Here is a 16,223-nt window from a genome sequence, read left to right on the forward strand (position 1 = left end):
AAGCTGCCTAAAATTTTCTCGTATCCTAGCACTACTTTCACTTTTAGAAAATGAATATTTAGAAAGGTTTAAGAATCTCTTTCTTACACATTTCTCTCCCTCCCAGATGTCGAGAGCTCTTAACAACTGCCTCTTCATTTATGACTAAGAGTGTGTTGAAGGGGTTGTTGCCTGAGAAGAAAGCATCCTCAAAACACGTTCCTGACTCAGTTTTTCATCTCTTTGGGGGCACAGATCTCCCCCCACAGGTCGGAAAGAGATGATCACTTAACTCCCCCAGCAGCAGTGATTAAAAGTGGTACCTGGGTGAAGTGTTTGGGGTTGATTCAGCCAACACTGCATCAATCATTTGTAGAAAGGAGAGAGCAGATGCCACAGTAGCTCCTGCCTCTAGATGGTCAGAAAATAACACAAAGCAACAAGATACAAGGAGTTACCAAGGACTGAGGGAATTCCCTCTCCCTACAGCTCTTCAAAGACAAAACAGCCATTCATTTTCTTAACTGTCTAAATAGGTTTCTGACTAGTTTTTGAGGTCCCCTCCTTCGAGCCATAATTGAGAGTCAGTTATTCTAAGAAATCAAGGTGGGGCATCTATTGGCTGGAGGATAAAACAGGCAGGAATATACAACCAAAAGGCAGCACATATAACTAAAATCGGTAGGCATGGGTTCTGATAATTTCAGAACAAAAATCCAAATACAAGGGAAGAGAAAGCCAAAGAGAAAAGCAATTTTAAAGGAGTACGTCAGGTCTCCAGAACAGCCCCCAAATACTGCCTAACATTTATGTCACAGAGAAGCAAATGGGCAGAGATGCCACTTGCCAAAGGAGACAGTTAATTTTAGCTGAAGGCCTGGAAAACTTTACTTTTCTGGGCTCTTCATTATTTTTTAGATTTCAGGCTACCAAGTACCCGGGTATTTCAGTCTGGTTTCTCCCAGTCTGCTCTTATTTTTCCAGTTCCCCTTCATCACCTATTACTGGGATCTCCCTGCTTCAAAACTGTTCTGTCACACAGCAGAGACTCTGGGTTGAACACCCTGAGCTCCAAAATCAAAGGGATGTGACCAAAGGACCTCAGAAGGTAAGAATACCTACAGCTGCCAGAGGTAAGAAGAGAGTAACAGCCAGGGAAGAGACGAAGAGCTTGAACCCTGAAGAGCTGGCTTGCTGAAGGACAAGCTCCTGCATCATGAGAGAAGAGACCAAATTCTGCTTCTCTGGCCAGTCAGAAAACTGAAGACAGAGGGCTGAGGCAGCTCCTAAGCAGCCTGAGGCTGGCAGGGAACGTTGTCAGCGCCTAGGACTGAGTGATGAGAGCCACGCAGGTGCACACTGCAGCAGCACTGGTTAACCTGGCCACGGCCACCTTCCTCTGGTCCAGGCCTAGGTGTCAGGCAGTCTGCTGGGGGAGGGCAGCAGGAGATAGAGACAAAGGACACACACTGTTCCCACTGTAGAGGGGGGTGGGGGAGGGGGAGGCAGCGAGCTATGCACAGTGTGACACCGTCCCTACTGAGTGGCTGTTATAGGTTTCCTATAAAACAGCGGACGCCACCATTTGCCCCAGGAGGAGAAGCAAGACAGCCTTCTCATAAACGACTCCTTGCAGAGATGCTTACAGCCGCATCACTGCCACCTCAGACAGGTGTGCGCAATTAGATGTACCTGTCTTCAGAACTGCGGTTTGTTCACCTAATTTGGCAAATCCCATTTTAATCCTTCTCACCCCCAGCGGATCGCACTCCTGAAAGAAGAAATGAGTTAACTTCAGTGGAGTTTGCGGTGTGCTGGAGGCTGGGGGAGGGGAGTAGAGGAGGCGGCAAGGTGGAAACCTTCTGACCTGAAGATGGCATTCACTGGTTTTGTTTTTTTTTTTCTTTTTTCTTTGCGGGGGGGGGTGTTTTTCACATGAAAAGGAAAAAAGGAAGAAACAAAGTAGGCATCAAAGAGGGACCGCGGGATACCGCTCATTTTCAGACGTTCCTGGCCTTTTAGGTAAAGAGCAACTCACAAAACTCGATTGACAGAAAACATGTTCGCCTGTCAACTAGGCAAGGGGAAAAAAAAAAATTCACTGAGGTCCAGAGGAGCTAGATTTCAGGCTCCCGGGTTTCTGGTATCCGCCGGCCATCCTCCCCGCCCCACCCCAGCCCTGCAGGTGGAAACCAGGCACGTGAGGCGGTCCAGGGCCCCGGTCGGGAGCCGCCCGCCACCGCAGACTGCCGTCGCTGCGGGGACACACCCTCCACCTACCTCAAACATGGGAGAGGCGCCCTTGCTCGGCAACGTGCAGCCCAGGAGCTTGGCGAGAAACTTTGCCATATACGAGCAGTGACACAGGGGCTCTCCCGAGGCGCCGGATCCGTCCTTCCCCTGCACGAGAGCCCGAGCGCCGAGGTCTCGCCCGCAGCCGGCCGGCGCGCGCGGCCCGGGGCTGGGGGCTGCCCGCAGCCGGGCCGGGCCGGGCCGGGCCGGGGGGCGAGCGCGCCTGCAGCCCGGCCGCCGCTGCCGCCGCCGCTGCCGCCGCCGCCGCCGGGCGTGCGGGGTGCGAGTGCGCGCGGCCGGGTCCGCCGCCCGAGCCTCCCGCACCGCGGGAGCGGGGCGCTGCCGTCTGCGCTCGCCTTGCCCGCTGAATGTCACTATCACCAGAGTAAAGGGAAGGGCCCCGCCGAGGGGGTGGCGGGAGGGCCAACGCGCCGCAGGACGGGCGCGGCGCGCGGGCAAGGGCACCGGCGGGCAGAGCGCCGAGACGCGGGCGCGGACGGCCCGGCCCCGGGCAGCGCCGCTCCAGCCACTGCGCTCGGCTGCGGCCGCGGCCTGACGCTCCGCGGGAGAGCGGGAGAGCGGGAGGCGAGGGCTGGGGAGGGTCTGCTTACGGGGCCGCCCGGGGTGACCCACTTCCCCAGTTTCCCCTCTCCGCGCCGCTGGAGGTGGAAAAGGCTGCCTCAGGCCGCGGCTGACCCGGCAGGTTACGGCTGCAAGGCGCGAGCTGCCCGCAGGGGCTCCGCCGGCGGCCTACGCCAGCCCCACCCTCCCTCCGGGAAAGGGAAAAGCCTCCCAAAGCCCGGGCAGGGGGACTCCCGCTCACGTTCTCAGTTTAACCCCTCTTAATGAATGGGCCAGGCACAGGTAAGCCCTAGAAGGGAACGGTGACTTTGTAGGGCACAGGGTCTGGGCCAGATATGCTCCACAATCACAGCCTTGGCTGGGATGGGGGTGGGGTGGGGACGAATGGGCACGGCCAGGAGACTGATACAGGTATGGCCCTGTTTTTCTTTCCAAACCTATAAGGCTTGTCTCTTAATAAGGGAGATATTTTTAGCACACAGGGCCTACGTTACGTGTTTATTTTGCATCCATATAGCTATACATCTCAAATTTTAAGTGTGCACGAGAATAACCCAGACAGCGTGTTTAAAACCAGCAGTCCTGGGCCCCACCTCCCACTGTTTCTGATTCAGAAGATCTGGGGCAACCTCAGGATCTGCTTTTTTATAAGCACCCAGGAGATTCTGCTGCAGGTGGTACCCAGGCTGGACTTTGAGAAACATTGCCCTACCTGGAGGTCAGCACATACAAGAACTGTAAAAGCATTCAATTGGTAATAGACAAAGGAAATTTTGTCATATCACCTAGTTTTAAATGCAAGGAAGCAGAACTAGAGGAGTTTGTGCTACTTCATCAAGTCACATTGTCTTAAAGGCACTCCAGGTATATAGGACCACTATACAAATGCTTGTTTAACTCCATGAAGAGAAGATGGATGGTTGGATGGATGGTGATGAATAACGGGGTCCAGATTTCCTGATTCTCATTCTGGAATTCTAGCTGGTACAGCAAACTCGCTGTGAATTTAGGGAATAAAATAAGAAGGAAAGGTGTAAATTAGTTTGACTATATCAGCTCAGAGCTTCCCAAACGTTTTTCAATTAGGTATTTCTCACAGTAAAGAGATCATCAAAAACAAAGTTTCTTTGACATCTCTGGTTTTATCTTTTGTATTCTAGCCTATGAAATATTCAGGTTTGTTATAATATAAAAAGACCTACTCCCATGAGGAAAACTAATGCTCCAAGTATGCTATCTTTATCCAGAACCCACTGCCAAAGCACCAGATACCCCACCAGCAGCAAATTCGAGAAATGTGGCAACTAGTTGCCCTCTAAGCTACACTAAAAAGAGAAGGAAAACTAATACACAGTGAATACCTACAAATATCTCAGGCACTGCGACGTTGTGTTAGACTGTGGCTCTGGGGACAGACTACCTCCATTTATTTATTTATTTATTTATTTGTTTGTTTGTTTATTTGTTTTAATTTTTATTTTTTTTTTAGTTTTCCATAATGGATTTTTTTTTCAGATCTTTACTGAAGTATAATTGCTTTACAATATTGTGTTAGTTTCTGCTGTACAACAAAGTGAATCAACTATATTTATACATAGATCCCCATATCCCCTCCCTGTTGAGCCTCCCTCCCACCTTCCCTGTCCCACCCCTCTAGGGTCCTCACCAAACATGGAGTTGATCTCCCTGTGCTATGCAGCAGCTTCCCACTAGCCATCCATTTTACATGTGCAGACTACCTCAATTTAAATCCCACTTCTGATATTTAATAGCTGTGAGATTTCAGGCAAGTGACTTTACTTCTCTGTGCTCTCGTTTCCTCATCTGCAAAACGAGCATAAGAATAAAGGTAGCTACTGCATGCGGCCTGTATTCTTTTTCTACTGCTGTCACAATTTAGCATCTCAAAACAACACCCATTTATTATCTCGCAGTTCTGTGGGTTAGAAGTTTGGGGAGGTTCAACTGGGTTCTCTGCTTAGGATCTCACAAGGCTGACGCCAAAATACAGCCAGCTGGGCACTCATCTGGAGGGTCTGAGAAGAATCCACTTTCAAACAGGTTGTTGACAGAACCCAGTTCCTTGCAGCTATAGGTCTGAGGTCCTTGTTGTCAGCAGGGTGCCTGCCCTCCACTTGGAGAGGTTACCCAGACTCTTTCTCATGTGATCTCTTCCATTTTCTTTTTTTTCTTTCTTTCTTTCTTTCTTTCTCTCTCTCTTTCTTTCTTTATTGGCTGCATTGGGTCTTTGTTGCTGCACATGAGCTTTCTCTAGTTGCGGTGAGAGGGGGCTACTCTTCATTGTGGCTTCTCATTGCAGTGGCTTCTCTTGTTGCAAAGCACGGGCTCTAAACAGGCGGGCTTCAGTAGTTGTGGTACGTGGCTCAATAGTTGTGGCTCGTGGACTCTAGAGCACAGGCTCAGCAGTTGTGGCACTCGGGCTTAGCTGCTCCAAGGCATGTGGGATCTTCCCGGCCCAGAGCTGGAACCCATGTCCCCTGCATTGGCAGGCAGATTCTTAACTACTGCGCCACCAGGGAAGCCCCTCTTCCATCTTCCAAGCAACAGTCATCTTGAGTCTTTTTCATGCTTCAAATCTCTCTGACTTCATTTTTTGCCAACGGCCAAAGAAAATTTTTTGCTTTAAAGGAGCTCATGTGATTACATGATTATAATACCCAAGCCCAGCTAGATAATCTTCCTATCTTAAGGTCAACTGATTTAGTCACCTTAATCACATCTTCAAAGTCCCTTCTGCCACATAATGTAACATAATCACAGAAGGAACACCAAGGGTGAAAGCCATAGAGCTATCTAGAATCCAGCTTACCATGTGATTATTCTGAGGAATAAGAACATGTATGCATTTTAAACACTTAGGACAGTGTCTTATTTTGTGATACTTATAAGAACTCAGTACAGGTCAGCTGTTATTTTTTTCTGCTCATTGGCACTTCATTTGATTGTCATTACAACTCTGTATTATTTAAAGGTAAAAAAATTGAGAAGTAAAAAGATTATCCAAAACCACACAGCAGGTTAGTGGCAGAGCCAAGGATTAAACCTAGTTCAGCTGCCAATTAAGTCTGAACTTGCTATAACTTGATACTTCACAGAAAGCAGGCAAAGAACAGGTAATGTTCATTTTGAGGAGTAGAACTTAAGAAGAAGTATGGAATTTAAGAAGCAGAAAGAATATTTAAAGATAGTCACTTGCCATATGTGAGTAATTTATGCTTTAGGTGCAAGGAAGGCTATACTAAATACTAATTGAAATAAGAAAGTCTTTAACTGAACTGGTGATTTTTAGTGAGGAGAGGCATTTTCTTGTGATAATATTCATTTTTAGGGGCTGCACATTCACTTGTGATCTGGACTCATTTCTTTGATGGGCTCTTCCTCTCCATGCTGCCCTCCCCTCTGCCATCTTGCCCCTTATGGTGCCAAGAGAAACATTTCTGAAGGGCAGCCACCCACTGACTCTGCCTTGACAGGAAGAGAGCATTCCCAGACCTTCTCCGGGGCCTGCCCAGGCCTGAATCACTACTACACCTATTTCCTGCTGTCTACCTTGCTGGTAGAACAACAACAGAGAGCCAGGATAGATTCATGGATGGACGGATAGAGAGATAGATAGACAGACAGACAGACAGATAGATAGACAGACAGACAGATAGATGATAGATACATAGATAGATACATAGATAGATAGACAGATAATCTTGTCATCCCTGGTCCTCCCCCACTTAGGACCTTGACCACAGTATTATTCACTAGGATTAAATGAATTATTCATAATCTTTGATCCAGAATTTGACCCGAGAGCCACAACTACTGAGCCTGCATGCCGCAACTACTGAGTCCATGTGCCGCAACTACTAAAGCCCTTGCGCCTAGAGCCTGTGCTCCAAAACAAGAGAAGCCACCACGATGAGAAGCCCACGAACCACAACGAATGGTAGCCCCTGCTCACCACAACTAGAGAAAGCCCACATGCAGCAGCAAAGACCCCATGCAGCCAAAAATAAAAAAATAAATAAAATTTTTAAAAAAAGAAAATATTCAGAGAATCAAATCAAAAAATCAGATAATCAAAATAACTCAAAGAATATTACATTTAAAATTGTTTCATGTCCATAGGGGCAAGGAAGTGTCTTTTTTACTGACATTGTAGCCACTGTGGTTAAAAGAGCAGGACTGGTACTCCTCTAAGTACCAACTGAGTGATTTGGGGCAAGTCACTTCAAATATGTAAGCCTCTGTTTCCATATCTGGAAAATAGGGATGATAATAATACTGACCTCATAAGGACTGAATTAGTTAATACTATTATACTAACTTATTAGAATGATTATTATAATACATATTCATATTTTAATATCCTAGTACTAATGAAGTTCCTGGTCCATAGTTAGTAATGGTAATAAATGTTAACTACCTGTATTAGAAGGATTATGATTAATGATATATCCTAAACTACAAACCCAGGGCCTGGCACATAGTACTCAGTAAAAATTGTTTGAATAAATAGATGGATGGACAAACGAATGAGCAAAGATACGGGTTGAAGCATTCTACAGCCAAAATGTGTAAACCACCTAAAGTCTAACAACAGGAGATTGGGTTGATAAATTATGCTTCATAAATATAGTCAGCATTAAATATATTTCTAAAGAATGTTTACTGACCTAGAAAACGTCCTTTATGTAATGTTGGTGGGGGGCAGCATACAGTACACATGGCACACGCTAACTTTGTAAAATGTTTACATGTATACAGAGGAGACAATGGAAGGAAACATACCAAAAGGCAATCGGAGTTCTCTCTGGGTGATAGAATAATGGATTTTTTAATTTTCTTCTTACATATTCCTGAATTTTTCTACTCTTTGCAGTGAACCTGAGCACAACACCAATTCTAATCCTTTTTTCAAGATCCCATCATTAAGAACTTGGACATTTAAAAAAAAGTTATCAAGTTAATCTTAAATGATTTAAGATCGTATCCCTTTAGTAACACATTTAGAATGGACCAGTTAACAGAATGAAATCTACTGCCCTGATACTCCCCTTAAGGAATCTCTGTGAAGAGGCTCTACTAAATATCACACAAAATTCAGTTTTACAGACACTCACCTTTACTGTACGAGCTAACAGTCTAGTTATCAGCAATGACCCTGGGGAATGGCAAAGCCGGAAGAAGCAAATAAATCTATTTTTATAATTTACCTATTTTCTCATCTCATTTATTTTAGAAGTTAATGTAGAAGGTGAAGAATAAGTTCTGGAAATGATCATTTGCCCAGAATGAGTAATAATGTATGCCTGCCAAGCCACAGAAAATACTACTGTCTCCATCAACAGATGAATGGATAAAGAAAATATCATATGGGTGATGACTTAGAGGGCTGGGATAGGGAGGGTGGGAGGGAGTCGCGGGAGGGAGGGGATGTGGGGATATATGTGTAAATACAGCTGGTTCAGTTTGTGGTACAGCAGAAACGCACAACAGTGTAAAGCAATTATATTCCAATAAAGAGCTTAATATATATATATGTGTGTGGGTTTATATAATGGAATATTATTTAGCCATAAAAAAGAATACAATCATGCCATTTGTGACAACATGGATGGACCTTGAGGACATTATGCTAAGTGAAATAAGTCCAATATAGAAAAACAAATACAATATGATCTCACTTACATGTGGAATCTTTAAAAAAACAAAAAACAAGTTCATAGATACAGAGAACAGATTGGTGGTTGCTAGAGGCAGGGATTGGGGGTGGGGTGGGGGCTGAAATGGATGAAAAGGATCAAAAGGTACAAACTCACAGCTATAAAGTAGTCATGAGGTTGCAATATATAGCAGGGCAATTATAGTTAATAATACTGTATTGCATATTTGAAAGTTGCTAAGAGTAAATCTTAAAATTTCTTGTCATGAGAAAAAAAATTCTGTAACTATGTTTGGTGACAGATGTTAACTAGACTTACTGTGATGATCATTTCACAATATATATAAATATCAAATCATTATGTTGTACATCTGAAAATAATATAATACTGTATGTCAATTATACCTCAATAAAAAATAATAATGATAAAAATAAAGAATACTACTTTCAAACCCTGCCTCCTTCATGGCTCTCAGGGAGGGGAGAGCCGGTGTTGCAGTTACTGTAAATACTGTACTTCAGTATGGTCAGAAAATGGAGCAGTCTGATTAATCAACTATTCCAACTAATTATCAGCTATGCAACACGTGAATTACCACTTTTCAAAAAATTAGGCTGTCATAAATTGCAATTAACACTGAAACTCTCCTGAAGATTTCATAATTCTTTGATGATTCAGAAGGCACTTCAGTGTCTCTCGGGGTGTCAGGTCTACCAGCATAAAATCATTTATCCTGGTAGGAAGGATGAGGGGAGATGCTGGCTAATAGGAATTTTCAGTTGAGAGAAATGCAAGTGAGCCAGGTTTTACTATGTTTACAAGGCTGAATGGATGTCTATTGAGCTCTTTAAGCACCTCCCGAGAAAGGCTCTCTATTTGGCTGAGATGATATAATTACAATTCCACAGGAATACAGTGGTAACATTCTATTTTACAACAAAGAAAATTAGATTACAAGTTATCTGACAACCCTCCCTTCCTCCCAGCTAAGATCACACACCGTATAGAGTTACAATGGTGCCAATTACAACATCTTTTCATGCACTGTATGTTCCTTTGGCTTTTGATGATATGAATGGATTTCATACCAAATAGCAGCTACTGGCAGCAATCAAAACAATTTGGGGGAAAATAGTTCCATCTTCTGTGCTCAAGTAACACTATTGATTTACACTTAATATCTGCCTCATTTCTTTCTTGGTACAAGGGAGCATGTGGCTTCTGTCCAGGCCCCCATTCTGCCTTACCAAGAAGGTGGGTAGGAAAGTCTCGTATATGCTAGGCCATTTCCATCACTAGTTGCTAAAAGCCCATTTCCATCAAAAAGAGAATGTTTTTAAAAATTTAGTCCAATCTACCATTTCCTTCTCCCCTAACCCCACTTTAAGAATAAGAGGCATAGAGAGGTTAAGGTTTTTGCCCAAGTTTACACAGCTTATTGGCAGAGTGGGGCCCAGACTCTTTATCTCCTGATAGCCTATGCTCTTTCCATTGAGTCATTTCCTCAGCACCCCTGCACATCTTCACTAAATCATGGCAGGGCTGATTTTGCCCCAAAAAACGTTTCTTTGAGCTAGGTGCAAAACAAAAGAATAAAAACAAGAGCAAGAGGAGAAAGACAGAGAGAAGGAGAGGGAGGGAGGGAAAGAGAGAGAAAAAAAGGGGAGGGAGGAGGTGGAGAAGGACCCAGTATCATGTCCTTTTGGTACCACTCCCACATCACAGCCAAGCTTACTCCTTTGATGCAAGAATTTGGAGTTTCAGTCCTGGTATAGGGAACTGCCATGGTTTATTTATTTGAAAATCTGTAATGGAGCTCCCTGGAAGAATCTTTGCAAGATATCTGAAGCTGATGGCCAGAGGCCCTTTAATGAGCAAAGAGATACACCTGATCGTACCAGCCCTGCTCTGGCTGTCTGGATGGGAAGGAGACATATTCTAATGTGGGAAAGATTCAAGGTTTAGGCCAATACAATTGGCTGATGGTCAGCACAAAAGGAAGTTGGGCTATCGAAGGTGTTAAACTCAGTCAGTGTGATACCAATCATCTTCCAACCCAACCGTGGAGGGAACTTGTATTTTGACTCAGAAGAGAGGTGCAGTCTGGAGACACTGAATCAATAAATGGGAAAGTTGCAATATTACAGGTGTGATAAGAGACTAAGAGAATAAGTTACACCTCCCCCAGTTTGGGGCTTAATATAAGTGTCATTATGCGTGTGGGAAAGGGCCTGGTTCATCACGGTGATGGTGGGAGCGCCTCGGTTAGTAGTAATGACAATGAGGGGACTGATGCTGCCTGATAACAAAACCCACAGTGGCATCAAGGCTATGCCACGGCCTGAGGAACCACGGCGCATGGGTGGAGAGCCAAAGTGCACTTGGGAAGGAAGCGGGGAATCACTATGACATCCCTGGAGCCAAGTGCACCAATGGGCAGCAGCAGGCAGGAGTGTAGCTGAGACGAAGCAAAGCAACGTCAAGGCCAGGGCCGTGGCACCACCTCGCGAGCAATGGTGGCCACAGAGGCCACACACGATGGAGCAGAGAGAGGGAGCCAGCACTAAAAAGCAGAGCTGCTGCAGGGATAGAGGTGAGCACATGAGAAGAGATCCCATGGGAGCCAGAGAGCTAAAGATGCAAAAGACTGGGGGAGGGTGAGCAGAAGGGGCTTGAGGCAAACACCATTTTTGTTTGCATTTCATTGCTTCAATCCCTCCTTTGACTGGTCCATCCTAATTGGTATGGCCGATGTCCTTTAAAAGTTCACATGAAAGACAGCTGGGACAGTGAAGGGACAGGCTCTTGGCTCTGGTCTAAAGCACACCATCCCCCTAAAGGCTGGTTCAGTTCTAACCATCCACAGAGGCCCAGATCTGCTCTGCATTAGAAATTCAGTGAGATTAAAGAGTTCTGGACAACGTCACCCCTAGGGCTCCATCAGTCTCACAACCAAAACAAAAATGACTCAAATTCAGACCAAATCTAAACACCTGGAGGTTGAAAGGAAGAGAGGGCAAGGCTAATCCTGCACCAGCCTGAAAGGAAGGAAAGGATGGTTCCCATCCAACCATACACCTCCATGAACCACATACTTAAACCAAAGCAAGAAAGCTTTAAAAAAATACTATTTCTATTTCCTTTGTTCCTTCCCTGTCAGCCCTGACCTCTCAATTCTCCACAGGCAGAGGTGTGTCTAAGAACACCTTCCACAGCCAAACAGCGCAAGTCATGATGGGGAATCCACACTTCCAATTTTCTCCATCCTTCATCCCTATGGTAATGACAGTAACAATAGCCAACATGGTGCTGTGTGGGAGGCACTGTGCTAAGCACTTTACGTATATTATTATGCATTATTACATTTGATCATTTCATCAATTCCTTTGAGTGACACTATCATAACCCCTACTTTACAGTGGAGGAAAATACAGTACAAAGATGTTTATTTCCTTCCCAAGGTCACATAGCTATAAAGAGATGGAGCTTGGGACTTCCCTGGTTCGTGTAGCTAGAAAGAGACAGAGCCTGGGACTTCCCTGGTGGTGCAGTCGTTAAGAATCCACCTGCCATAGACCTAGAGTCTGTCATACAGAGTGAAGTAAGTCAGAAAGAGAAAGACAAATATTGTATGCTAACTCACATATACGGAATCTAAAAATGGTACTGATGAATTCAGTGACAAGAACAAGGACGCAGATGTAGAGAATGGACTGGAGAACTCGAGGTTTGGGGGGGCGGGGGGTGAAGGGGAAGCTGAGAAAAGCGAGAGAGTAGCACAGACATATATATATTGCCAACTGTAAAATAGATAGCCAGTGGGAAGTTGTTGTATAACAAAGGGAGTCCAACTCGAGGATGGAAGATGCCTTAGAGGACTGGGGCGGGGAGGGTGTGGGGGACTCGAGGAGGGGGAGTCAAGGAAGAGAGGGAATACGGGGATATGTGTATAAAAACAGACGACTGAACTTGGTGTACCCCCCAAAAAATAATAAATAAATAAAATTAAAAATTTAAAAAAAAAAAATCCACCTGCCAATGCAGGGTGGATTGGCCCTGGTCTGGGAAGATCCCACATACCTTGGAGCAACTAAGCCCGTACGCCACAACTACTAAGCCTGAGCTCTAGAAACCACGAGCCACAACTACTCAGCCTGGGTGCCACAACTACTGAAGCCCACACGCCTAGAGCCCGTGTCCACAACAAGAGAAGCCACTGCAATGAGAAGCCTGTGCACCTCAGCGAAGAGTAGCCCCGGCTCGTGGCAACTACAGGAAGCCTGTGTGCAGCAACAAAGGCCCAATACAGCCAATAAAAATAAATAAATAAAAATGTTTAAAAAAAAAAAAGAAAGAAAGAGACAGAGGCTGGCCAGGCACACAAGCAGTCCTCCAGAGCCCACATTCTGCCTCTGCACCCCATCATCATTAGAGTAGAAGAGCAGCAAGGGATGGGGCTCTTTTGGCCTCCCCTCATAGGAAGAATTGAATGTGAAATGCACTTAAAGAGGAAGCAGTTTTTAAATACACACTGTCTAATGCAAAACAATGCAAATTTTGCTGACTAAATAAAAATGAGCAGAACTGAAGAATTCTGACCCCTGTGCCTGAGGCCTTTACAAGAGACTATTCCAAGTTCACTTTCCACTGGTCACTCCCTGCCTAACACCTGCTTGCTGAGTAATGCTAGGAGAGTTCTACTTGTGTTGCCACCCAGCTTCCATGTAGAGCTTCCCAAATCTCCTGCTAAATTCCTCTAACTTAAGTAAGATTTTAAGTTAAGAACTCTGTTGGATTGGCTTAACTTATTTTCATTTCTTTCAGAGCTTAAGATCCCCATATGTCTATTACCTTAAATGACACAAGGGTTCCAGGGCAAAGACACTCAACACCCAAATAAGTTTAGTCCTACGATGAACTATAGCTACTAGGACAGACCCATCAACAGTCACAAGATTTCCATTGAAAGAAGGGAGAAAGGTAAAGTTTTATCACTCAGGAGAACAGCATTTAGATTTGGCCTGGGAAGAATGTTCAGATGTCCAGGGTCTAATCTTGTACCCACTGGGAATGCCTGCAGTTCAATCTCAACCACCCATAGGTGCCCCACAAGATTTCATAGATATACACCAATTTCAAGGATACAGTTCTGTATGGGGTACATGGAAATCAGGAAAGGAAAACCCAGTTGTTTAAATATGCCAGAGGAATCAGAAAACAAAATGAAAGCAAATATAATTGTAGAGAGGGTGACCCTAGTGATCTACCCCAAAAGACAAGGAAAAGACAAATTATCCAAACGGAAAGCCTTTGAAAAAAGGAAAAAGAAAGAAAAAAAAACCCCAGACTCTTTGTGTTTGATTCTGGAAACATATATTATGTTCACACTGAGAGCTGGCGGGCAGATGGTTGAAGCTCATACAAGGAATATTAAATCTACTTGGAACCCTCTTGCCCTCCTGATACAACAAAGCTCACGCCTAGAGGGCAAGGCAATCAGCACACAAATGCCTACAAATCACTCAGATTCTGCCACTAACTGGGAAATCCTCACCACAGCCCTGAGCACAGGGAGTTTGAATGGTTTGGTCCATCCCTCACGACAGATCAGACAGAGGGTCAGAAGAGAAAGCTCGAGCTCTCCCCTCTTCTCTCTCTCTCTCTCTCTCTCTCTCTCTCTCTCTCTCACACACACACACACACACACACACACACACACACACACACACAGACCCGGTCTCTTTGTATTCAGACTGGTTTCTGCCATTAGAGCCAGATCTGAAATGAAACAACACATGGAAAGCACCAGGCATAGAGCCCGCTCGTGGGGCTCACGGTGTTTCTGCAATCCCTTCAGAGGATTAAGAATAGATAATTAGATCTTAAAGGCCAAGAGAAATGGAGAGTCAACAAACTTTTACCTTGTCCAGTTGTCTTTCACGTTTTGGTTTTTCTGATGGGCTATCATTCAACAATGCAGTGAAGGTCACGCACGTTCCCCTGATTCCACCTGGAAATAACAAAGCATGAGACTGAGGAAACCATTCCAAAATAACAGAAGATGCCATACCACTCTTTAATCTGAGCATCTAAATCTCAGTGGTTTATAAATATTTTGGACAGCAAGTTGCTTTAGAGCCTGGCTACTCAAAGTGTGGTTCACAAAACAATTCCATTGGCATCACCTGGGAGCTGGTTAGAAATGCAGAATCCCAGGCCCCAGCCAGGCCTACTGAATCAGAGTCTGTATGTTAACCAGCTCCCAGGGGATAATCTCCACTTTGTGGTGTGCGCGTTCAGGACACACGTAAAACGATCTATTAGGGCATGCAAGGAAATGTTACAATTTTCTATTTTTAAAATTTCATTTCTATTTTTGTGTATTTTATTTTTATTTTGTTTATGCTTACCTCAATAAAGAAATTCAGCTTCTCTACTACTTGACATTTAGCTTGACAGTGACACATGTATAAACATAAATAAATATACATATATTGGAAGTGTGAACTCAACTTTTTTTTTCAACTAATGGTGCATTCCACTTACAAATTAAGATAGGACTTCCCTGGTGGTGGTGAAGAATCCACCTGTCAGTGCAAGGGACACAGGTTTGATCTCTGGTCCAATAAGATCCCACATGCCTCGGAGCAACTAAGCCCTCGCCACAACTACTGAGCCTGCACTCTAGAGCCTGAGAGCCACAACTACTGAGCCCAGCACCACAATTACTGAAGCCCACATGCCTAGAGCTCGTGCTCCACAAGAGAAGCCGCTGCAATGAGAAGCCCGTGCACCGAAACAGAGAGTAGCCCCCACTCACCACAACTAGAGAAAGCCTGTGTGCAGCAATGAAGACCCAGCACAGCCAATAAATAAATTAACTAGTTAATTTAAAAATTTTTTTAATTAAGATAAAATCAGGAGTGTGAGATTAATATACACTACTATATATAAAATAGATAACCAACAAGGACTTACTGTATAGCACAGGGAACTATACTCAATATTTTGTAATAACCTATAAGGGAAAAGAATTTGAAAAAGAATAGATTTTACATATATATATACACATATATATATAATGAATGTTTTTCATTCATTCATATATGTATTCATATATATATGAATCACTTTGCTGTACATCTGAAACTATCACAAGTTTGTAAATGAACTGTACTTCAACAACAACAAAAAAAAAAGATAGAAAAAAAAATTAGAATGATACTTCCAGCTAAGCTCTGGTACAATAAGGCCATCTCTCTGTTCAGGAAGCTTCCACTATCACGTGTTCACTAGTTGTCCCGTCTCCTCTCAGTTACCTTATAAATATGTACAGTGGTACACAGCAGGGTCCTTGTCCTGGAGCACTTCCCATGATTTGTCCAGCTATGCCGAGCCCAGTACACATCTCAGCTAGCCGCTGAGAAGACGGGGGCATATGCAACATGCTGTCCCTTCTGCCTGTTCCCATCAATCTTACCTGACACCCACATCATGTGATACTAGTGTGTTTGAGTCCTATGCAAGGCCCACACGGAAACAGATACGTGTCCTCCCATAAAATAATTAACTCATTTCATTTCTAAGTACCATGAAAGAAAAGTGCAGGAGGGTCAGGAAAAACATTCACAGTCTGGAGGGCCAGGGAAACCTCCACGAGGAAGTGACATTTGATTGGGAACCTAAAGGATG

General features: G+C 44.4%; 1 protein-coding gene across 1 annotated transcript in view; it reads right to left on the reverse strand.

The window, feature by feature from the left end:
- Window positions 1–16,223, reverse strand: part of LOC130848450 (uncharacterized) — a 478,274-nt gene that overhangs the window by 286,480 nt on the left and 175,571 nt on the right. Inside the window, exon 3 of the mRNA XM_057726930.1 lies at window positions 14,453–14,541. Within this exon, the coding sequence (XP_057582913.1) occupies window positions 14,453–14,541 (89 nt within the window). The remainder of the gene's footprint in view (window positions 1–14,452; window positions 14,542–16,223) is intronic.

The sequence above is a fragment of the Hippopotamus amphibius genome, chromosome 3 (genome assembly GCF_030028045.1).
Source record: "Hippopotamus amphibius kiboko isolate mHipAmp2 chromosome 3, mHipAmp2.hap2, whole genome shotgun sequence".
NCBI lineage: Eukaryota > Metazoa > Chordata > Mammalia > Artiodactyla > Hippopotamidae > Hippopotamus > Hippopotamus amphibius.